Consider the following 25,754-nt stretch of genomic DNA (forward strand, 5'->3'; position numbering starts at 1 on the left):
ATCCTCCGTGGGGCCCCCGAGGGCCAAGGGATGCCCCAGGCAATTGGTCTGGCTATCCCCTGGGGCACGACACCGGAGTAGGATAAGGTGGGTCCAGAGTCCAACAAGTGCACCCGAGGGAACCCCCAGGGCAATGCGACCTGAGGAGGCACAGACGCGTGGGACCAAAGTAAACACCCAAAGATGATGTGTCACTGTGTGCTGTGGCTGCCACAGGTCCCCAACCAGGGCCAGCCACTCCCACCAGTGTCCACAAAGGCAGCCAGGGCCTGGTTCAAGATACCGCTCATTGGGTGCTAGAGTTAGCTGGGGAGGGGCAGGCATAGCGTCGCATGATGCCTGGACATGCTCCCTCCGGGGCTCACTGCTGTCCTAGAAAGCAAAAGGCGGCTGCAAAGTCAAAGGAGGGGCCCGAGCCCAGCATCAGCGGCACTCCACCCAATCCCCAAAACCACCTCACCGGTCCTAAAGGGTTCCCGGTGGCCGCCCGCGGCAAGACCCCAATGTCAGCTGTGCCTCACTCTGCCAATTTAGCAGGTCTCCAAAGGCCAGGGCTCCACCAGTCAAACCTCATCTCTTCTCGGAAGGCCCAGACACCAGCAGCACCAGTCCGGTCGCCGCACCTTCTATGGACCGGGCACAGCCTCACTCTTTCCCACGTATCCCTGCAGTCCCTCCAGATGCAGCAGCTGTGTCTCAGTTCCGCTTCAAGAGGCGCCTCCAATTAAAGGACACCTTGTCTCTCCGCAGCCAGTCTCTAGGGTCCACCACGCTCAGGGGCCGCAACGGCCCAGGTGGGCGGGCAGCGCCGACCATCTTAAGTTTGCTGGCTCCTCATTCTTGGTCCTCCACCTTCCCACAAGCCCCGTTCCCAGGCTCCACTAGCGTCTCTCCACAAGGAGAGAGGTCCCAGGCTTCATGACAGGTGCTGTGGGAAATCCTGTCCGGGCCTGCTAGTGGCAGAGGAAAGGACCAAAGTCGCATCCTACTCAGCCACCATCTTGGCCACGCCTTCCATCCTATGGCTTTAAAAGATTTCAGAGAAAACAAATGCAGTTTTTGATCTCCAGGTACTATACACCAGTCTTTAAGCTGTTAAATACTATGCAAAAATGAATGACTTGGTCTGAGCACCATAAAATACATCTATTTGGGATTACTTAAACTTTGCTCTCAAAATTGGTCTATATAGAACTTAGTACAAGTTAATGTTTCAGCCCAAAGAAGTAACCTTAAAAAAATAGAGGAATAGGATCTCCCATCCCATGGAACTAAGCATACAGGATGGCATCTCATCTGAATTCCACCCTTGATAGTGGACGGCTGTCATTGGCTTTGGCTGTCATCTATCAGAAATATCACTGTTACGCTTCCTTCTTTGAATAATTCTTCGACCCAGTCCACATCCAATGTGAAGTCAGAATATCCTTCTCTTATGTGGTTTCAAGATGCTGAATGAGGAACAGAGCAACGGGCAAATGTCAAAGTTACAATTTTGAGGCAAAAGTCTGGCTTCATGTTGGATCGCCCCTTCACGTACAAAATGGAAGCAAAGGGCCTGAAAATGCAATACATCTCCTGGTCAGACCACATGGCAATACATTTCCTACCTGCTATCCTTTCATCATCAAGATTTTCATGCATCTGCCTAAAGTACCCCAGTACCAGGAATACTCCTAAAAAATAAGCTCTGGCAATGCCAATAGGTCTCGCCTTTAGGTCACAATGGATTTGACAATGTTTTTTGGCCATGCCGCACCTCATCAATAGGATGCCAGCCAGCATAGCCAAAAGTAAAAAAAAAAAAAAAAAAAAAAAAAAAAGACACAGTCACATCATTTTGAAAGCCGTGTGCATGCCTCATTACGCATTCACACCCACAGTGATACACCTTTTTTCCCCCCTACATTTACCGAATAGATAAGGTAAAAAAAAGAAGTAAAGCAAAAGCGCTGTTTTTGAAGGCAGAGAGGCCAAAGCAGTTTGCTGAATGGTCTTTGCCAGGAGAAAAAAAAAATTCAGAAAAGAAGGGCATGGGGGAGTAATGGAGCTAAGGGTACAGGGAGCAATGAAGACTGGGCAGGGAGGGGAAAAGCAGCACATGAGGAAGAGCGGCACAGGGGGCGAAGGAGAATCACAGGAGCAACAAACCAACACAGAGTGACGGGATGAGACAGAGTTGGGTGACGAAGTACATAAGAGAGACCCGGCAATACAAAGGAGCCAGCAACATGGAGGAAGTGAGTATTTGGTGGGGATGGAGAGAAGCACACAAGGAAGAGAGCTGGAAAACAAATGCACTCATGGAGAGCTTAAGCAAAAGAAACAAGTAGTTCTCTAAATGTGAACAGTGGAAGGATAGATGGAGAGATGGTAAAGAGGCTAGGTTTCAGGGAAGAGGCAAACCTTCAGATGGCCAAGTGGGGACAAGGAAAGCTATTGAATAAGAAGAAAGCAAGCAGGAGTGGCATTTAAGCCAACTAATGGTAAGCAATGGGCAGACTATCTGCCCGGTAAACTCTTGGTAAGCCCACAACCGGTATTTTGCAACCATGCAGCTTACACTGTCTGGTAAACTCTACTTGTAGGAAGTTGGCTCTGTATATCCTATCACAAAGTAAGCGATAGTGTGCACAGAGTCCAAGGTTTCCCCTTAGAGGTAAGATTGTGGCAGAATTAGCTAATTCTAATGCTCTATTTTGTGGTAGTGTGGTTGAGCAGTAGGCTTATCAGAGGGTAGTGTTAAGCACTTGTACACACAGGCAATAAATGAGTAACACACACTCAAAGACTTAACTCCAGGCCAATAGTTTTTATATAGAAAAATATATTTTCTTAATTTATTTTAGAACCACAAGTTTCAAGATTTGGAGTAAATACATAACATGCAAGGTACTCCACATAGGTAAGTAAGGAACTTTGAATTAGAGCAGTAACATACACAGTTTTAGTTAAAATGGCAATAAGCTATTTTAAAAGTGAACACTGCAAAAATCAACAGTTCCTGGGGGAGGTAAGTATTGGTTCGTTTTTCAGGTAAGTAAAGCACTTACAAGTTCAAGTTCCTGGGCATAGGCAGCCCACCGTTGGGGGTTCAAGGCAACCCCAAAGTCATCGTACCAGCAACACAGGGTCGGTCAGGTGTAGAGGTCAGGGTAGGGCCCAAAACACATAGGCGTCTATGAAGAACTTGGGTTTCCGGTTCCGGTCTGCCAACAGGTAAGTACCTGCATCTTTCGAGGGCAGACCACGGGGGTTCTGTAGAGCACGTGGGGGGAGGGGACACAACAGGCACACAAAACACACCCTCAGCGGCACAGGGGCGGCCGGGTGCAGTGTGCAAAGCAAGCATCGGGTTGTCAATATGAATCAATGGAGGGGACCCAGTGGTCACTCTAGCGGTGCAGGCAGGGCACGGGGGCTTCTCGGGCCAGCCACCGACTTGGCTAGGCAGAGGGTCGCCTGATGGTCACTCCTGCACTGGAGTTCGGTTCCTTCTGGTCCTGGGGGCTGCGGGTACAGTGCTTGGTCCAGGCGTCGGGTTCCTTGTTGCAGGCAGTCATGGTCAGGGGGAGCCTCTGGATTCTCTCTGCATGTGTCGCTGTGGGAGTCCAGAGGAATCGTCTTGCGTTACGCACGAGGTCACAGTCGTCTGGGAGTCCTCCCTGTAGTGTTGGTTCTCTGGAGCTGGAGCAGGGGTGCAGAGGGTGAAGTCTCACGCTTCTGGCAGAAGAGTGAAGTCTTTAAAAGTTGCAAGAAAGTTGCAAAGTTGTTGCTGTTTTTGAACAGTGCCGCTAGTCACAGGAGTTTCTTGGTCCTTCGGGTTCAGGGCAGTCCTCTGAGGCTTCAGAGGTCGCTGGTCCCTGTCGGATGAGTCGCTTTGCAGGTTCTTTGAGTCTGGAGACAGTCCGGTAGGGCTGGGACCAAAGCAGTTGTAGTCCCCGTCGTCTCTGCAGGGCTTTCAGGTCAACAGTCCTTCTTCGTGTAGGTTGCAGGAATCTGATTTCCTGGGTTCTGGGGTGCCCCTAAATACTAAATTTAGGGGGGTGTTTAGGTCAGGAGGGCAGTAGCCAATGGCTACTGTCCTGGAGGGTGGCTACACCCTCTTTGTGCCTCCTTCCTGAGGGAAGGGGGGGCACATTCCTAATCCTATTGGGGGAATCCTTCAAACTAAAGATGGAGGATTTCTAAAGGCAGGGATCACCTCAGCTCAGGACACCTTAGGGGCTGTCGTGACTGGTGGGTGACTCCGCCTTGTTTTTCTCATCATCTCTTCCAGCCTTGCTGCTAAAAGTGGGGGCAGTGGCCGGAGGGGCGGGCATCTCCACTAGCTGGAATGCCCTGGAGTGCTGTAACAAAAGGCATGAGCCTTTGAGGCTCACCACCAGGTGTTACAGTTCCTGCAGGGGGAGGTGAGAAGCACCTCCACCCAGTACATGCTTTGTTCCTGGCCACAGAGTGACAAAGGAACTCTCCCCATGTGGCCAGAAACTTGTCTGGTCGCGGCAGGCTGGCGGGAACTGGTCAGCATAGCACTAGGAGTCGGACTGGTATTCAGGGACATCTCTAAGATGCCCTCTGGGAGCATTTTACAATAAATTCCACACTGGCATCAGCGTGCATTTATTGTGCTGAGAAGTTTGATACCAAACTTCCCAGATTTCAGTGTAGCCATTATGGAACTGAGGAGTTTGTATTTGACAAACTCCCTGACCATATACTCTTTATGGCTACCCTGCACTTACAATGTCTAAGGTTTTTCTTATGCACATATGCCCTCACCTGTGCTACAGTGCACCCTGCCTTAGGGCTGTAAGGCCTGCTAGAGGGGTGACTTACCAATGCCACAGGCAGTGTGAGGTGGGCATGGCACTCTGAGGGGAGTGCCATGTTGACTTAGTCATGTTCTCCCCATCAGGACACACCAGCTGTGAGGCAGTGTGCATGTGCTGAGTGAGGGATCCCGAGGGTGGCATAAGACATGCTGCAGCCCTTAGAAACCTTCTCTGGTATCAGGGCCCTTGGTACCATTTACAAGGGACTTATCTAGGAGCCAGGGCTGTGCCAATTGTGGGAACAAAGGTTCAGTTTAGGGAAAGTTTCAATCATAACTGGCATCAACAAAAGGCAAAATGTCAGGGGGTAACCATGCCAAGGAGGCATTTCCTTACACTACTTAAAAAGAAGAAGCTTTGCATCCTTTGTGGAGTCGCTCTAGTTTGTCAGTAGTCTATTAACTACAAGCTCAATGAAACAAATTACATAACAGGATGCTTTCCACACCAACATCATGGCAGAATTGGACATCACCAACCCATTTAATAGAAAAGGAAGTGACAAGGCACAAAACAAACAGCTGATTAGAACAAATTTAAGTTCACAAAATGCCAGGGCCACATGCTTTAGTGTAAATGGCTTAAATCAAATTCTGATGTGGACATGATGAAGCATCTACATAAGGAACCATCTGATGGAAGCATTTAAACTGGCATAAATCTCCTCCATGGCCTTTGCAATGCACATACTGGGTCCTTTTGCACAGCAAAAACTATAATGGTTTCAAATTAAATTTGGTCTCTATCAGCAACTGCAAATTAAATCAAGTTGTCAGACTTACTGGTTGAACTTTGTGCAGCAGAGTGAATCAAAAACACTAGAATAGCCCTTAATTCCCTACTGCACAGTATTCACTCTACTAAAAAAAACAAGTAACCCAAACAACTTATCCAAAACTAGCCAATAACAAAACAATCATAGTACTGCAGAGGGAAGTCATTTCCTAAGCTCACATATTTTTAGATGCCATTATCAGGTTCTATTACAGGCAAATGCACAAATCTAGTCGTTCTGACACCACAAGAAGACCTCATTGCCCTCAATGAGAAATAAACAGAAATTATGATATCCCAAACGCTTAGTGACACAGGATGAAATAGCAGCTCTCCGGAGGTCACTCTCCAATTTACTAGACATTCTGACAATTTCTGGGAGGGCACATAAATACATAGCTTCTTCAAGACCAAGCCAACAAGCTCTTTGTTGTCCCTCAGAAGATGCCTCAACCTGAAAAATACAAGAGCACAACTATAAGTGGAGCAAAGCTTTTTAGTATCAGTATAATGGATGTACACAAAATCTGCCACCTTGGCACACTGACACTCTGGCATATGTTCACACATTATCAATAGAGAAATAACTTTGGGTGTCGCCAGCATGTATGAATGCCTTGACCAATTAAACAAGGATCTAATCTTGATGAAGGACCTAAACACAGTCCACTTCAGGCACACCTTTGGTCTCTACAAACCACAACAGGATCCTATTACCCCAATAAAGGGACAGGGCATGCCAAATGCCACCCAGAGCCTCCTCCCGCACAAGCAAAATTGAAGCAGACCTCAGGCCTCAAACAGCAAATTCCATTCCACATTCAAATACATTTCTCATCCTTCTGCTTCAATACTGACTGGGCCCTTTGAACATGCAATTCAACCCTTACTGGCAACCTCTTCATCCCAACAACTAGCTCAGAAGATGCCACTAGTCTCCTTTTCAGGTGCGGTAAAATGTCTTAAGCTACAAAGGGGACATATCGGTGCTAGATAAAATAAATAATTAGACTTGATAACTCACCACCACAGACTTAGGCATCACGGGTTTAAATGCAGAGCAGAACTCTAGTAACCTTTTCTCATAGTATTTGCAAATTGTAAACTCTTCATGTGGCTCAAGAAGAACATCTGTAGCTGGAAACTTTGTAAATAAAATGACATAAGATCAATGTTACCATTATGTTTTGTTAACTGTGCCAATAAAGAATTTCAGAGTGACTAGGAAATACATAACTTTTGATACCCACATTTTAAGGAATTTAGGCAGAAAATGAAATCATCAATAGAAGTTTTTATTAGTTGATCACCAAATGCATTGTATTGGCAAGATTGCTGCTTATGTAGTAAGCTAAAAACATCAAAACGCACAGCAATATTTTAATTACTCAATAGTCGTTGAATAGATGCCTAATTTCTAAAACATTAAGTAACGCTGCAAAAAAGAAAAAAAGTGAAAAGGTGCCACTGTTTCAGGAACATTTTTTATCACCGTTATTCAAGCACAGATGATGAAAGGAGGAAAGACTGGCACATGTAAAATATGTTTTACAAAATAGGCATGACCAGTAGGATTATGAAACGATAAACGTTCAACTAAACTGAGAAATTCTAAGAATAGCCCTGTAGTGGGTCTTTTTGTGTTCCTACTCTACTTAAATATGTCAATCATTCATTCAGGGCTTTGCTACCTTAGATCTATGACCTCCCTCAACAAGGAAATAAAATTGATTGGTAAATTTCTGTTCTGTATTTAAATTTAAGACAATCCTATAAAAGCACACAACAATTAATAGCACAAGCATTATTACAATTTCTTCAGCATAATTAGTTCCCAATAGCAACAACTATTTTTAATGGGGACATTTGTGCTAAAATTTTAATTCTCTCTATCAGATTAAAATATTATTTTAATAACAGACACAAATTAATTTAACAAAGGGACAGGAAAAACTGAATCTAATAATAATAAATAGATGATCTAATAAAACATGACATATATGCTTTAACATTTAATACCCTGACCATTATTTTCTTTAATTGTAACGCCGCGCTCTGATGCGGCGTCTCTGTCTGTCCTCGTGGGTGGAACGCGCTACCGATATTCGTAGCGCCGTTCCCCGCGTTTTTGGACTATGCTTTCTGGGAAGCATATATTTCGCTTCCGGTCGCGCTACACTTACTTGTAGCCTTTTTTCTTCTTTTGTTGTTGGTGGAGGGTTTTTTGTTGGTCCTTTTACATGTCTCTATCCATGTTGTGTCCATCTTGTCTTCTTCGTGTTTTTGTCCCAGCAAGCTCTGTTTTTCTTTTATACTACTTCCTTTTTCCTGCACTGGTCTATGGGCTTTTCTCAATCCAAGATGGTGTTACTTTCCTTTCCTGTGATGTCACTTCCCTTTTCTCAGTATATAAGTCAGTCAGTCTTGCTCTTCCTTGCGTTGCAAACACTTCCTTCTGGTTGTGCTGTTTGCTCCTGTTCTTTGTTCCTGCTTTTTGCCTTGGAAGATTTTTGCCTGTTCTTTGTTCCTGCTTTTGCCTAGGGATATTTTTGCCTGTGCCTTTTTTTTTCTGCCTTTTACCCTGGATATGGCCTATTTCTGTTTCCGGTTGTCAAGTCCTGTTTTTTCTTGTTTTCCTTCAGGAGTTCCTGTTAGAGGTTTTTTTCCCCAGTGTTGGGGTTTTTTCCCTCTGGGACTCCTTCTGGAGGGTACGGTCTGCTTTGGCGTAGCCTGTCAAGCGGCACCGTGGCTACTAGAAGGGGTCGCCCTTATCTGGGAGTATCCAGGACCAGTAGAAGACTTGGTGTATTCACCAATCCAAAATCCAGAGGGGAGAAGTCCAGCGCTGTATGTGACATTAATTGTAATTGAAAACCAAAGCTGGTTTAAATCAACCCTTAAACGGAGAACCTCTAACCACAACTTCTAATCTGGAAGACTTGACAGATAAGGGAAGATTATTAAAATATCTAACCAAACTTTAAAACAACATTTACTTTTTATGACTTAACACGCAATCATTTTCCGCAGTTAGTTGTCTCACAACAGTTTGAAAACAACTTCTTAGAATAGGGCCAAATTGACTTGCTGGGAACAATTGATTTCTCAACTTTAGTAAACACAATTAAACTGAGTTGTGTAATCGAAAACCTCTAACTCTCAAGATCTTACAGCAAATATAGGCAATTCTGTTTGACTGGGTAGTCATTAGTTTAGAGAAATATTTTATACAATATATTTGTTAACAGATCCTGAGCCTACAGACTAGTGCCTGTTCAGAGTGATAAAAGCATTGGATTTGGGGATGGCAGAATACTTTTAGAGACACCAACTCTTTATGCAGACCAGTTCACATGTGAGTCTAATGCCAATATTTCATCCCTTTGAATTGCCTGAGGGACAACATTCTTCCTAACTGCTTCTAAAACTAAGGCCAATAATTATTCCTGATAGAGAGCACAAAAAGCTGAAGGGCACTGGCTGATGATATTAAAACATTTGTTTTAACGACTGTAAAACGACTATCCCATATGACATTGGAAGAGACCATCACACGTAAATATTTGTAAGTGGGGACGTAACTCAAATTCAGTCCTAACCACCATGGAAATCTCTGCACCTTATGGAAAAAATTCATTGTCTTGGTGATATTCACGTTTACACTTAGCTTTTTCCTTAACTAGAATTACCCAAAGTGTCTAATTTATCTGCAGACCTATAGGGTTTGAGTCTGAAATTATTAGGTTGCAGCGGAAAAAAATACAAGTAACTTTAAACGAAAAAGCAGGAGTTTTCAGTAAAAAATGAAGGTCAGCCAGGTACAGTCCAAAAACGGTTGGAGCTTAATTACACACCTATTCAAGTCAATTATTAACACAGATGTGTTCTGTTAGTCAAGCCTCCTAGTCAACCTTAACTTGGGCCCAATTCCCACTAAGCAACAAATTCAAAATGGAGAGTAACCCAGGAGGAATGTCCAAAGGTTTTCATTTTACAATGTAAATATGTTGGAAAGTTGCTTGAAAAGTGACCAAGCTGCAACAAAGCCACTGTGTTGATTTGATGGCTTTTTGAGCGAAAGACTTTAGAGGAAAGCAATAGTGGACTGATGAATGAATCTTGCAAAACCCTCCTTTTTCTAGTAGGAATTTTGCCAATTTCCTCTACTAATTTCCTCTATGCAAAAGAAAAATCCAATTTTGCAAATATTTTCGAGATGGCATCTAAAAGGAAATAAGACAATAGTTTCCTGGGGCTCCTCAAGCACCCTTTTTAAAAAATATAGTTTAATTAAGCTCCCTTGTGTCACAACCACCTCTTGTGCCCTCTGTACTGAAGGTTTTGCCCACAGGACTCATGTTGTCTTTGCTCTGTGGCATCTCACGGCCTCCTGCAACCCATGGTCCCCCTCCTACAGCTCTATAACCTGCTTGAAGTAGCTGTGTTATTGTTCCCTCTGTTTGCACTCTTGTGAGAGAACAATGTGTTTCCTGGTTAATTAGCTTCATCTGCTATAACCAATTGACTGTAACCATTCATGCTTATTTGTTCCACCTGCCTTGGTAATTGGGACCCACTGCCGTGACCTAATGACTCCAACAGCTGTTGCTCTTTGGTTCCACCTGCCATGGTTAATTGATTCCAACTGTAACTTGCACCTGCCATCAGCAAAGGTCACATCTGTTTGAGATTAAACCAAGATAGAGTTCCAAGAACGGATTTCCACTTTTAAAGAAATCGGACATTATATTTTTCTACGTTTCTAAAAGTGGTAGCGCTCCGGACACTTTTTAACTCATGGGCGTTCCGAACTTTAATTGCATCAGAATGGAAGGTCTCCACGTCAGTACATCTTGACCAGTTTTATATCAGGAATTTGGAAAGAATTCAGAGCACACAATCCATACATTCAAGTTTGAACTGAACATCGAATGTTAAGACATTCTTCGGAGTGCCAGAAACTTCAGGTTACTTTTAAATCGAATGCTCTCAAGAATTATTTGTGAGGAAGCCTTTAAGTGCTACTTTTATAAGTAACAGTTTAACCCCTACGCTGCCAGGCCTTTTCCCCCTCTGGTGCCAAGCCTTGTTTTTGGCAATTTGGGGTAGATCGCACTTAGGCCCTCATAACTTTTTGTCCACATAAGCTACCCACGCCAAATTTGTGTCTTTTTTTTCCAACACCCTATGAGTTCTAGAGGTACCCAGAGTTTGTTGGTTCCCCTGGAGGAGACCAAGAAATTAGCCAAAATACAGCTAAAATTTAATTTTAAAAAAAATTAAATTTGAAAAAAGGGCTGCGGAAGAAAGCATGTGGTTTGTTCCCTGAAAATGGCATTAACAAAGGGTTTGCGGTGCTAAAATCACCATCTTCCCAGCTTTCAGAAACAGGCAGACTTGAATCAGAAAACCACATTTTCCCACAGAATTTTGGCATTTTACTGGGACATACCCCATTTTTACTATTTTTGTGTGCTTTCAGCTATCTTTCAGTTAGAGACAGAAGTGGGTGTGAAACCAATGCTGGACCCCAGACAGCTAATCATTTCTGAAAAGAAGACAAGATTCTGAATTCAGCAAGGGGTCATTTGTGTAGATCCTTCGAGGTTTTCCTATAGAAAGTAACAGCTAAAATAAAAAACATATTGAAATTGAGGTGAAAATAAAAGAGCCATTTCTGTCAATGGTTTCTTCTATAACTTTTTCTAGCTATGGCAGATCTTTTAAAGCAATATACCATTATGTCTGCTGGACTCTTCTGGTTGTGAGGCTATATAGGGCTTGTAGGTTCATCAAGCACCCTAGATACCCAGAGCCAATAAATGAGCTGCACCTTTAAATTGTATACCGGGTATACAGCAATTCATTTGGTGAAATATAAAGAGTGAAAAAAGGTATCAAGGAAACCTTTGTATGTCCAAAATGGGCACAAGATAAGGTGTTCTGAAGCAGTGGTTATTTGCACATCTCTGAATTCTGGGGTCCCCATACTAGAATGTGAATTACATGGCATTTCTCAACTAGTCTGTCTTACATTTGGAAGGAACAAATGTACAGAAAGACAAGGGGCAATAACACTTTGTCTTCTATTCGGTGTTCCCCCAAGTCTCGCAATAAAAATGGTATCTCACTTGTGTGCGTAGGCCTAGTGCTCGCGACAGGAAACGCAACATGGACATCGCAATTTTACATTGAAATCTGACATGTTTTCTGGAAAGTGCCTAACTGTGGATTTTGGCCTCTAGATCAGCCAGCACCAAGGGAAACCTATCAACCCCGTGCATTTTTTTAAACTACACAACTAGGGGAATCCAGGATGGGGTGACTTGCGGGGCTCTCCAGGTTCAGTTACCTAGAATCCTTTGCAAACCTCAAAATTTGGCCAAAAAAAATAAAACACTTTTGCTTTACATTTCGGTGCTGCAGAGTTCTGGAATCTGAGAGGAGCCACAATCTTCCATCCGTCCAGCATTTCCCCAAGTCTCTTGATAAAAATAGCACCTCACTTGTGTGGGTAGGCCTAGTGCCTGCGGCAGGAAATGCCCCAAAACACAACATGGACACATCACATTTTCCCAAAGAAAACTGACCTGTTTTTTGCAAAGTGCCTAGCTGTGGAGTTTGGTCTCTAGCTCAGCTGGCACCTAGGAAAACCTACCAAACCTATACATTTTTAAAACTAGACACCTAGTGGAATTCAGAATGGGATGACTTGTGGGGCTCTCACCAGGTTCTGTTACCCAGAATCCTTTGCACACCTCAAAATTTGGCAACAAAAATACACTTTTCCTCACATTTTGGAATCTGAGAGGAGCCTACTTCCACCCAGCATTCCTCAAAGTCTCCCGATAAAAATGGTACCTCACTTGTGATGGTAGGCCTAGTGCTCGTGACAGGAAACGCCCAAAAACACTACGTGGACACATAAAAATTATCAATTACAAAACTACCTGTTTTTGCATGGGGGGTGGGGAGGAGCTGGTCCTGGGCTCAGCAGCCATCTAGGGAAACTTACCAAACCGGATAATTCTGAAAACTAGATACCCAAAGGAGTCCAGGGAGGTGTAACTTGCATGGATCTCCCAGTGTTTTCCTAACCAGAATCCTCAGCAAACCTAAAATTTAGCTAAAACATCACATTCTCCCCACATTTCTGTGGGCACAAAGTTCCTACCACCCAACGCTCCCTTCAGTCTCCTGATAAAAAATGATACCTCACTTGTGTAGGTGGGCCAAGTGACTGTCACAGGGAAGAGCCAAAAACATGTTGAAATTCAGCGGGGACCGAAGCCGGTCCAAAAGGGCAGTCTGGAAAAAAAAAGTTTTTAGGCTGACAAGTGGGGCAGAATTTTTATCGATATAGATGTGAAAATGCTAGGTGGTAGGAATTTTGTGGATTCCTGCGGATTCCGGAAGGTTCCATCACAAAAACGTGGGGGGAAAATGTGTGATTTCAAGCAAAGTTGGAGGTTTGCAAGGCATTGGTGCGGGGTGCATGTGAAGGTCACCACCCTGGACTCACCCAGATGTTTAGTTTTCAGGCGTGTTTAGGTCTGGTAGACTTTTCTACATGGCAGCGTCCCAAAGTTAAAAAAAAGTACAGCTCTCACGATTACAAGTGGGACGATTTTGAGAGTTAGCCAAGCTCTCATGGCTCAAATGTAAAACAAATATAATGTCTATATACAACTCTGGGTGGTAAGAGCTGCCTTGTTTAAATGAATGAAAAAAAACAGGTGTTAACATGGTCCAGTGACAAGGTACTAGTTTTAGATACCTTTTATATCACAATTCTATTCTGCTGTTAGTGGATATTGAGCTTGAACCCAAGGCTCACTCAGAAGAGAGAGGGACGTTTGATTCTTATAAAACGTATAGACTTGTTTTAGAGCCCATTTTCTTGCATATGTTTCCCTAAAATGATTAGATACTATGGGAGAGAATGCTTCAAGTATTACTTCCTATAGGGTGCATCCTTAACAAAGAATGGAGATCGGCCATCCTCAGCTAGGATGAACCTACGGGCCTTTGACAGATGTGGCAAGAAAACCATCTTTGTGGTGTGCAATACATCGCCCGCTATTAGAATTTCAACTTCATGTATTTGATAAGGAGATTTACGTACCCATGGCTCTATATAAATGTATGCATCAGTAGCTGTCAAGGCCAGATGCTCTTTGAGAATCAGGTAAACTATCATGCTCTTGGCAGTGCTGTCTAAAAGTGCTTTTGATCCTAACAAAGAGGGAGAAGGAGGTTTTTAGGCTGAGTCTGTCCTCCTTACAGCCTATATAATTTTACATAAAGGCCCAGCCCAAAAAGGTTGTTTTGTGTGAAAAACCCTCACCCACCAGGGTTACCCCTTGATGGCATGCTTCATCATTGGTTTCCTCCTGTTCTGCTTCAGAACGAGGCGTGCTATGACCGACTGAATACGTGGGAGCTCTGTTATAGTTTCATCAATGGGAATATTAAGAGGGATAGCAGTGGTGGGGTCTTAGGTGGGTTAATAATACCTGCCCCTGTCTGGTATTACTAACTTAATATGTCTCACAGGGGTGGTATGGTTAAAAGAGGGGTGTTGCAATGTTCTGTAAAACTTATTTGGCTAATAAAGCAAGATTTAAACCTCACAATAAATAAAACCTTTAAATTCTAAATAAAACTCTATTGACTATTGAGAGAAATTAACCTATGTACTGACCTTTACAATTGTAGCTTTCTTTTCCAGCTGATATAAAAGATGTCCAACTGGGTGTCTAAGAGGTGCGGAGTGCTATATAAATATAGGATTCTCTGCACTCCCAGGAGCCTCAGCTCATTAACCAAGAGCACGGCTACTACCTGGATAGAGTGCAAAGATGGGCCTGAGGGAGACATCTGTCTCTACCATTCCAGGTTGAACGTTACTGGCTCTGTATTTCATGCTTGTCTACCATCTTAAAATGAAATGTTATTTTGTTATTCCTTCAGTTTTCTTCTGGTTAAAAGTCACAGTTCTAGCAGTGTTCTCTCTCCTGTTTTTAAGTCTGGCTGTAGACAGCAGTCTGGGAGACTTTTTGTCAACCATTCCTCAAAAAGTACAAAAGAAGTACAGACAAAATAGGCCTGGAATCAGCCCCTTTAGCTGCCTGCCTTTAATGTGCTTTTGAAAGTATGGCATTGCTTGGAAGAGCTGTCCATCAAGGTCATGGCATTTCACGGATGGATACATTGTCCGTTTGGGTTCCCTTTAGAGAACAAAACTAGTAAATTTGTTAATCACGGTTATAGAAAAGTAGCATCTTTTGGACATAGTTACCTTCACTTTTTGCCTGGTGTCAGTATGTTTAGATGTAGTACACTGGGATCCTGCTTATCAGGACCCCAGTGTCTGTATTCTCTCCTCTGAATTTGGTTGCTGGTAACTTTTTACACCCCATAATTGGCATACTAGTGCACCCATGTAAGTCCCTAGTATATGGTACTTAGGTACCCAGAGCACTTATACACCAGAGGTCTCCAAAGGCTGCAACATGCATTATGCCACCCGTGGGAGCTCATGCAAACTGTGTCTGCAGGCCTGCCATTGCAGCCTGCGTGAAATGATGTATGCACCTTTCACTTCAGATATAAGGCTTGCCTTGATATAAGGCTGCACTTGGGCACTGTGAGACACCCCTCTGGCAGGCCCTTCAGCCGTAGGGTAGCGAACATGTCCCTAAGTGTGATGGTACTCCTGCATGAACAGAGTACCCTTACAAACCCCAGACTCCATTCCCTGAGCTTTGTAATTGTGGGGGAAGCCATCTTAAGATATGTAGTGGACACCGGTCAACACGAGTGGTCCAACTACATAATGGCTTCTCCAAACCTAGGCATGTTTGGTATCAAACATGTTGGAATTATGCAACTACTTTGATTCCAGTGCTAATTCCATGACCCCATGTACTCTAGGGGTTCCTTAGAGGATCCTCCAGTTCATCCTGTACAGCCATATGGGCTTTGGCTGCCAGCCCACACTGCTGCCAACCCCAGACATTGTTCTGCCGTCCTGCTGATGAGCCTACCTCAAGCAGGGGAAGGCAGAACAAAGGATTTCCTTCAGGAGAGAGAGGTGACCACCTCTCCCTTTGAAACGGGTGTCTCTAGGCTAGGGTGGGATGGCCTTTGAGCGCCACCAGACTGATTAGAAAGGCATATTTGGTGCCCTTCTTACATAACCCGGTTTGCACCAGTTCAGGAACTCCAGGTGCCTGCTCTGGCACAAACTACACAAAGGACAGGGGCATAACCACCCCCCTGTCCAGCTCCTCCCATAGGGAGGGCACAGAGCTCTGCCAGGAAGCCTGTTGATTCTGCCATCTTGGAACAAGGTGGGCAGAGGCCCCTGGGAATATCTGTCTTGTAAGGCTAGGTAGATGACATCCCTGAACCCCTTTGATAGGTGGGTCACTACAGAGAGTGACCAACCCCCTTTTAGGTATACTTAAAGGCTCCCCAGAGGGTGGGTCCTCAGATTCGTCGAGCAAGACTCTACAAGGAATTCTCTGTGAGACATCTTCTGCTCCTGGAACCACTGCTGGTCTGCTTTTGGAACTGAAACAAGACTATATCCAGTTGGGAGTGCTCCCACTGCAACACTGTTTCTCCAGCTCCTGTAACATTTCTGCAACATCCATGGATGTGCATCCTCCAGGGTTACAAGGACTCTGCCTGCATCCAAGAAGCAAGAAGGCATCTCCCTTGGAGTGAAGGAGGCACCGCAAGACGACAACAACTGGCTGGTGGATCTTGCTGTCCCACAGACTACAAAAAGGCTCTGGTCACAACTGTGGTTATGTGGTCCTCTCCAGATCCAACTTGTCTTCTGACCAACTTGGGATACAGTGGACCCTTGCTGCATCCACTGGAACAGAACCCCTGTGCACAGAGACTGTTGCATTTGCCAAGGTTTGTTGGCTCTTTCTCCAAAAGATCTTTGAGCTCCAAGACTACCCAGCTTCCAGTACTTTGAACCCAAGATCAGCTTCCACTCTGCACCTCCTGTGACGTGGGACTTCTCTTTTGTTGTGCTGCTGAGGCCCCTCTGTATCGCCCTATGCCTTTTGCCAGTGGGTCACTTGAGGGGGTTCCTCTGACTCGGGGTGGCTTTCCTTCCCGTTGAAGGCCGGCCCGAGTCCCCTCCAAGTGTCAAGCAACTAGGACCATGCTGGTCCCCAAAAACCTACAATCTTCCTTGCAAAATCTATTTGAGTTTGCCAAGGCTTGTTGGTGGTCCTTCTGGCCACTGACCCTCCTGCAATCTGGCAACCAATGTGGGACAGGTTGTGGGCAACTCCAAAAATCTTCTGCATCCCCCTGGACTCCACAGCTGATCTTCTTCCTTCAATGTCCTGCAGGAATTTGACCTCCAAGAGGGTGGACATTGCCTACCTGCACCACCTGGACATCTCCGAGTTGTCTTGATATTCTCCCCTTTGTTTTCAGGCTCATCTTGTCCGGAATCCACCTTTGGGTTCCACCAGCCTGGTTCACGGGTTGCGACAGCAGCAGGACAACTGAGACTTCCAATGATTTTGACAAGGGTTTCCGACATCACCTCACCGCTTTGCACCTGGGCTCCTGGTTTAGGTACTTCGGCCTTCTGGGTATCCATGGGTGTGGGCACTCTCCAACCTTCTTTCTGCCAACTGGTTTCCTCAGGGTCCACTGGGAAGGGTCCTGAATCAAAAATCTAACCGTGACAGTCCTGTGTTAGCCTATGGAACATCCGGCTCCTTAACAACTCTGCACCCGGGCGCCTGTGGGATTTCTAGTACTGACCTCTGGTAATTTCCTACTGTCCTAGCCCCTGGGATTCTAACACACTTACCTTGGTTGGGCACCTCTATTCTTATACCACTTTCTTAGTATATGATTTGCCCTACCTCCCATAGGGCTCTGTGTCTTTTTAAGCTTTTCCGTGTCCGGCTTGTTGGTAAGTGTATATATATCTCTAAGTGGAGATATACCAATGTTAGTATAGCCGTAGTGCTGTAATAAAGAATACTTTTTTTGCAGCACCTGGTGTGGTTCTTTTTTTAACAGGACCTAGAGCATAGACAAGGGTAGTAAGGGTGAAGAGATGCCGCACATCTAGGGAGTAAAACAGTAATAGTTAACAGAAGAAAATGCAAACGGAATCTGGTGCCAAGTGGTCAAGTGCCTTACTACCCAGTAGGCACAGAAATTGGGTACCAAAGTACACAGAAATATTACAGACAATATGACCACAGCACACAGAGATAAATAGTCCAATAATGTAGCAAGGATAAAAATCACTGGAGGTGTGGTTGTAGTTGAAGATACAAACATGATGATCCCGAAACTTGTTTGTGGAAAGTGTCTTTATTGGTAGGCACAGTTGGCCCCAAGGTTGAACATTAATCGAAATACAGCCAACACATGTTTCGTCATTCAGGTGACTTCATCAAAGCTGGGCCGTCCGGCCAATGGAGCAGAGCACGAAAGATCCCTACGGTAAGGCAGGTAGGCCCTATGCGGTGGGTAGAGATCTTGTAGTGTAGATCACAGATGTAGAGTAGTATCCAAGTATCGTCAGGTATGGTGGATCCAAGTTACAAAAATGTAAACAGGTGGGGAAGCGAAGGCCTTAATAAGCCTGTGGTTAAGGCCCTTAAGGGTCCGGGCCGGAGCAGAGAAGCAGTAGGTGTGCAGCGCGTATTTTTTGTGAACAGTTACTGACTATTGTGGTATTACAAGTGCTTTCACTCTTTTTTGATACGCTTTAGCTGCTCACCATAGCTAGCCCTAGAGCTTCGGCTATCTGGACACCTACACACTATCACTAAGGGTTGCCTGGACTCAGTATAGGGTGCCACACCATAGGTGTACAGCATAAACTGAGCCAGCCTCCTACAACTGTGTCTGCTATATTGTGTGCATACCTGTCAAAGTACCTGCTGAAGTACTTCAGAAGGCCATCAACCAACAGTTCACCAAATATTTGGATCAAAACCACTTGCTTGACGGCTCCCAATCAGGATTCCGTGCCAACCACAGCATGGAGGTTGCAATGACTGCAGCCACCGACTACATCAGAACCCTCTTCAACCGCAGGGATACTGCAGCCCTGATCCTCCTCAACCCATCAGCAGCATTTAACACCGCATTTCACCACAACCTCATCAAGAGACTCAACAGCATCAGCATCCAGAGGAACGCCCACGAGTGGGCCGCTTCTTCCCTTACAGGACGCATGCAGAGAATCAGTCTACTTACCTTCACCTCGGAACCTAAAATCATCATCTGTGGCATACCCCAAGGATCATCCCTCAGTCCCACGCTGTTCAACACTTACATTACCCCCTCGCTGACATTGGCAGATTCCACAGACTCAACATCATATTCTATGCAAATGACACACAACACATCCTCTGGCTTACTGAAGACCGTCACCCCACCACTAGAACAAACTTCTGCAACACCATGACCAGCATCTCCAACTAGATGAGAACCAACTGCCTTAAGCTTAACTCAGACTAGATGGAAGTACTGATCTTCCGGAGAAACACATCCATTTCAAACAACAGCTGGTAGCCGTTTGAGCTAAGACCCACACCCGCTCCAACAGACCATGCATGCAACCACAGAATCATTCTCAACAGCAAACTCGCCATGAAGGGACAAATCAACACAACTGCCTCTTCCTGCTTCCACACCCTCTGGCGAATCTTCAGATGGATCCCAGCCAACACCAGACAGACCGTCACCCAGTCCCTCGTCACCAGTTGGCTGGACTACAGCAACGTTCTCTACTCCAACATCTCCAACCAACTTCTCAAGAGACTCCAGACGATACAGAACACAGCAGCCAGACTCATCTTAGACCTTCCTACCTGAATCCACATCAACCCCCACCTCAGAAATCTCGACTGGCTCCCCATCCAGAACAGATGCCATTTCAAGATCCTCATGCACACCAATAAAGCCTTACATGATCAAGGAGGGGCATATATCAACCACTGTATGAACTTCTATCAACCCGCCAGACACCTGCACTCCATCTCCCTAGCCCTCGCACACACACTTGCATTCGTTGCAGCCACAGTGGGGGCCGGTCCTTCTCCTACATTGCTGCAAAGCCCTGGAACAACCTGTGCCTCCACCTACGAGCAGCCCCCTCCCTGGCACACTTCAGAAAGAAACTCAAGACCTGCCTCTTCGACTGAGACTTTGCAACCCCAGCGCCCAGATAGCCCCAGGAGTGATAGTGCTGTGCTATAAAATACTGCTTGATTTATTTTGTTAAAACAACATTTGTGTTGCTAAGTTACTGCTTTTTTCTGTTTAGGAAGTGCTGTTTTTTGGATGCTTTAGCCCATCGTAAAGACACAATGTTTCTTCTGTTCGCAAAGTAAAGATGTATGTGCACATACTTTCTTAAAGATAAAACTAAAATACTGGGTTAAGTCAAGTATTATGCAATATTTTGCTTTGTACTCTTTTTAAGTTCAGTACTTACAACAGAATCTTCATCTTCTGATTCCTTTTCAAAGGTATAGTTTTAGCTACAGACAGCAATAATTGTATAGCTAAACCTTTTACCACCAATACACATTACATGTTATACACAATGGCACACACCACAGAACAGCTGACCTTCAGATAGGAGCCTTGTGTGCCACACCTATCCTACCACATCCAGCTAACCATACCTGCATACACATCAAACCTAACCTATTGACATAAAATACCTGACCTAATTTCCATAATATATCATGCAATACTTGTCATACCTACCTTCCTACCAGCCATAACCTACTCGATCAACCATCTAATACTATAACTGGACTACATCTGCCTCTACAGTGTGCCAAGCTTATGAATGCCATGAGGTGGTGTTTTGTAAAAAAGGTTCTACTAAGGTTTTTATTGAATTTCACTGAATTTGACACCATTGCACAAGTCAAACACTTTGATCTCTATTAAACCATAACGTCTGATGCAACAGCTTTGTTAAATCAACACAACTCACACACACCAATTGTATACTTCTCACCCTATAACCTTTTGCACTTTACTAAAAACATTTACAACGACTTAGAAACAGGCACTAAGTAGAACACTTTCACAAACATTTACAATTTCCTTTTCATTAACACAAAATTAACAGTTTCAACACTCTCACAATGATCCTCTCTCTCAAGAAATTAACACTAAACACTTAACTGCACAGCCATTCCATAGAGCAGTGTCACTCAAAGCACAGTACCGAATCAGGATAATCAATGTAAAACAGTGAGGACAGAGAATGAGATAGATGCAAGGATGAGCGAACTTCACCACAGAAATGGCAAATTCCCAAAGGTCCCACACTGTGCAGGTCTCAAATAGGCAACTCATCTTCCACACCGTCATTACATTGTATGTCAATTTTTCGTGCACAAAACAACTTTTTTAAATACCTTTCCAGAGTGCATGACTTGAGATTTAAATTTCCTGTTGGCTTCTATCCTTAGTTTTGTAATGTCATCTTCCCTTGCAAACGTCCAGTGCCTTCTCTGTGTGCTGTTGTGATACATTATTTTCCTTCAACTACCTGTAAAAATAGGCATTCATGTCTGTCAGCATGTAGAGCCTCCATTTCAACTGATAATTTATGTATGATTTCTGCAGGTCATTAATAATATGCGGTAAAACATGGATTAAAAATCTCAAGCCTTAAATTAAAAATGTACAAGAACCCACTCTGCATCGATAGAATCGTAAATTATTTTCTGACATTCATATTGTTCATCCATAAAATAGTGTGAAACTGAAAAATATTCTCTAAATCTAAGGAAATACAATGGCTAACAGAAATGTGAGTCTTGGTTGCCAATAGCCATCTAATTTTCTCTTACCTGGCCTCTTATTTTTTTTTTTTTTTCAGAAAAACTTCTTGCAAAAGGTTGGTTATTTGATTTGACGTGTTTCACAATATACTGCACAGCAGAAAGGAATGTGATCAATTTTACAGAAAGACGCGGGAAGGATGGTAGCACACCGAGGATCTAGTAATCACCAAATTATTCACCCTACCTGCCCCTCCCAGTACCAAGACCTGAGTTAGAACCTAGTCAGAAATTGAGTGGGAAGAGGTATGAACCTCCCTGGCAGATGGACCCACGGTTAGATGGCCTCAGTTTGTGAGGACACAGATATTATATTGGTGTGCTGTATGGGAAGTAATCAACAAGAGTGGTAGCAACAGAGCACACATGTATGTGTCGTGTTTGTATACAAGTCTACACATTGGCTATGACATGGAAACTTTCTCCCATAAACCACCTAACTGAATCTCAGCCACATCAGTATTAATTGCAAATATGGAAAGGTTCAATAACTCGAACCTTCACCGGATAATAACAACTAAAGAGAGAGCAGTAAACTAAAGTTGTTTCTTTGTAAAGATTACAACTGATCACATGTTGTGGCAGGGGCTGGAGAAGGTAAGTGGCTTTTCATAACCAGTTACATGGCAAGAGACACCATTACATCCGATATAATGAGATATATGCTAAGAGTATAGCAAAGCTACACAAAGTTAGACCCTCGATAAATGTTTTTTGGGCCTTGTGCTCTATACCTAACAAAGCTTTTGGATCAGTGTTTTCAAACGTTGTGCTTTAAGACTAAGATATCCATGGAATTAGGGAATACTCTCAGTTCACATTATGGCATTTATTATTTAACTTTTGAAATCTTATTTTGGTACATGAAAATTCAACTATGCAGTGACAAGAGGGTGGTGCACTGATCTACTTCAGCTCTGCCAGCCCAATTTTGTGCTCTCAGAGAAAGAGAAATGGCGCAGCACTGGATGTGAATTTAGGAAACAGATGAAGCGATGCATTGGAGCCCTCCTTGATTGTCAGACTATCAATAGGGGGTGAGCGGTAGGAGAGCGAGAGAAAGAAAGGTCTGTGGCCAGAGATGGTGGGAAAGAGAAGATGAACAAGGAAGGAGCCAGTGAGGAGCAAGAGACTTTTCATGCCCAGTGCTGGGCTCTACGTGAAATTAGTGCTATCAAGACAGCAGTGCATTATAGCCCTTCTCATATTTCAATTCATGTAGATGGTTGGATGCTGGGGCTTTGTGTGCTATTGACTGGAACAAATACAGAAGAGCTACACAACAAAATGGACCATGGAAACCCAATGTATACTGGCTAAGCTGGTGAGAGAACTTGAAAAGGAGCTCTAGTTTCTGCCTCACAGTCTGAACTCCATGTAGGAAATCTAGGGTCTGATCTACAAAACTTTTTAATCAGGGGGTTTGCAGAGGTTAAAAATCATGTTTGTGTTTAGTAAACATTTCCCGATTCTGAAAGGTGTTTCTGAATCTGTAAAGGGGTCTATAAATGGATTACAAATAGCTATTTTGGACACGTTTGTTATGGCTGTCCCTCCCAAATTATGATTCGGACCCTGAAATATAATTGGTTTGCAACCTTAATTCTGGTCACAAACGTATGATGAGTTACTGACTACGAAGTTAGAATGGCAACTAATTCGCAAAGGTGAATGACTCCCTTCTATACCTCCCCCCCCCCCCCCTTTGTGAATTTTGGAAAAAAGTTTCAGGGAGCTTTCAGTGAACCTTTTGTTTGACGTACTCCTGCTTTGTCAAGAAAAACCGACTGCATTCAAAAAATAAGCTTTCCTAATTTAAGCACAATCACAGATATGGTGGTCTGCTAACTCTTGCAGGCCACCATTCCTGTATAGTGGGCGATCACAGATTGCAAATCTGCACAACACATTTTGATTAGGCAAATCGTTGTACCATCCCTTGTCATTTGGTATTTTATTAAAAGACATTTGTACAAATGCCGGTTCGCAAAATCCTAGTCCATTTGCAAAACGTTGGTTCGCCACTTTGAGCGTATGAACTCAGGGCCTGGGGTCAGATCATTCCCGACAGGATGGCCCTTCATAGAGCTAACCGGTGGAGGGATACAGAAGTAGTTAATCACTAAATTGCAGGATCGATTCGGATAAGTGTTACTAAAGTTGAGTAGTTCAGAAGGAAGCTTCAAGGTTTGGTGCGTTCAGGGGTATAAGGTGAGCCATGGGACTTAAGAGTGCGGGGTTCCCGTTCTCAACAAATGGGTGCCGACGTTAAAGGAGGGCATCTTACTTAAGGCTCAGGGTTAAAGGACAACTCTCATCATGAGGATGAGGGGGGGGGGTAATCTTTAGACTACGCTAATACACAGAGGGCGTATTCAGGAAAAATGGGGAAAAGAGAGACGTGAAAATGGAAGCAACAGATTTTTTTTTTTTATAAAAGTCTCAAGTGTATCAAACAGATAAGAAGCACACAGAACGAACAGGATGGTACCAATGATAATTCCGAAGAAGAGAGAGCATGTGGAAAGAAAATGCAATAAATTGTAATAAAAACGGAGCACAGAGTAAACTAAAAAGGAATAAAATGACAAAAGCATCAATAGAACGAAGGTAGTAACTGAGGAGAAAACATTAAAAAGAAGTAATTATATAAGAAATCAGAAACATACAAAGTAAATTGTTATAAGAAGAGAGATTGAAAGGCATTCGGGCGCAAAATAAACATGCCAACATTCCCGAAAAAGAGGAGACATTTCCGAGCACAGGGATTACCTTCCGATAGAAGATATTTGATATTAGATTACTTCCACTTTGCTGTCAACTCTAAAGACGCAACACGCAAAGACAAAAAACGTTAAGGAAAGAGAGGGGCGAGGCCTGACTATTGCAATACCCCCATACTCTTGCAATTGGTTAAAAAACACACAACCCAGTCCGGAAAAGGCGGGCCAAAAGCCCCGGAAAAGTGTCTCTGCCCCGGACAAGCATCAACGCCTCTCTTGAACTGATCAGCGCCCGCGTCCAGTGACGCTTTGTCCAGTATTGTTATTATCGAAGGTTCCTTTCCTGTATGTCTGTGCTCCCGGAAGTGTTTGCATTATGTGTGCTTCATGAGAAACTCCGATGGGACGAGTACAAACATCCCAGATATTTGAGGATAGGGCGAGATAATTTTCTAGAAGGTTAATTGCCATTCTCAAATAATTGAGGGACTCACTGCTGACTTGCCGTACTTCCGGTGTTCTAACTGTCTGATCCTCCCTGTCTGTCTGAGCACCCCTGACGTCAGAGGGAGGCATAGACATATGACTGTTTACGTCTGTGCGTCTGTCTGTGCCTCCCTGAACGTGATGGTATGCAATACGTGGAGAGTCACAGCAATACCGTTTCAAGCAATGTTTAACCCCTTCGCTGCCAGGCCTTTCCCCCCCTCAGGCGCCAGGCGTTTTTTTTTGGCTATTTGGGACAGGGCGCGCTTAGTCCCTCATAACTTTTTGTCCTTATAAGTTACCCACGCCAAATTTGCGTCTTTTTTTCCCAACATCTTAGGGATTCTAGAGGTACCCAGACTTTGTGGGTTCGCCTGAAGGAGGCCAAGAAATTAGTTAAAATACAGTGAAAACTTCGTTTTTTTCAAAACAATGGGAAACAAGCATTTTCAATGCAACAGGTCTCGCATTTGTTCGAGTTAGAGCTATTAGCGTTGTACAGAAAAAAAACAATAAATTGATAAAGTAGTCCGGACACCATGTGGAAAACATTGAGGCTCGTATGTTTTTAGTAGTTTACCGGTACTGTATAGGAGGGCTAAACACCGGAAAAGGCATGACATATGCATGCCTTTCACAAACGAAAGAAAGCAGATTTTAAAAGGCTAGCCCACAAACCAATGAAAGTGACTGAAGTGACATGGGCGTGGTTAGAAGCCCAAAGAGAGATTACAGCATGGGACAAAGCGATTTGCGCTCGACCCTAAAAAACATGACTGTATTAGTAACTGTGGCTCACAGCAGTCTCCGTGGCTTCTCTATCCACCCTCCTCCGATCCATGGTGCAGTGCAAACATCTCTGCTCCCTTTCTTAAATATAAAGTGCACAGCTGTCAGCACTGTGATATTAGGAATTGCACCTGTAAGGTTGTGTGGTGATTTGTGTTTATTCATTCTTGTTACACCAGTTACGCTATCCTTTTCATATGCTTTTGCTTTGTGAGCATCCAACAACTTTACATTTGGGTTTCCCTGACTTCTTTTTCTTCAACGTGCGT

General features: G+C 44.0%; 1 protein-coding gene across 2 annotated transcripts in view; it reads right to left on the bottom strand.

The window, feature by feature from the left end:
• Positions 1 to 24,755, bottom strand: part of CCNH (cyclin H) — a 137,893-nt gene extending 113,138 nt beyond the window's left edge. Inside the window, exons 1-3 of one of the 2 annotated variants that reach the window (XM_069224900.1) lie at positions 24,705 to 24,755; positions 21,059 to 21,192; positions 6,634 to 6,753 (exon numbers count right to left, since the gene is read on the bottom strand). In XM_069224900.1, the coding sequence (XP_069081001.1) occupies positions 6,634 to 6,753; positions 21,059 to 21,175 (237 nt within the window). In that variant the 5' untranslated portion in view covers positions 21,176 to 21,192; positions 24,705 to 24,755. Of the gene's footprint in view, positions 1 to 6,633; positions 6,754 to 21,058; positions 21,193 to 24,259; positions 24,460 to 24,704 lie in introns of those variants that run through there. The other variant, XM_069224891.1, reaches the window with a different exon arrangement.
• Between the last annotated feature and the right edge of the window lie 999 nt (positions 24,756 to 25,754).

This window comes from Pleurodeles waltl, chromosome 1_1 (assembly GCF_031143425.1).
Source record: "Pleurodeles waltl isolate 20211129_DDA chromosome 1_1, aPleWal1.hap1.20221129, whole genome shotgun sequence".
In the NCBI taxonomy this organism is placed as follows: Eukaryota; Metazoa; Chordata; class Amphibia; order Caudata; family Salamandridae; genus Pleurodeles; species Pleurodeles waltl.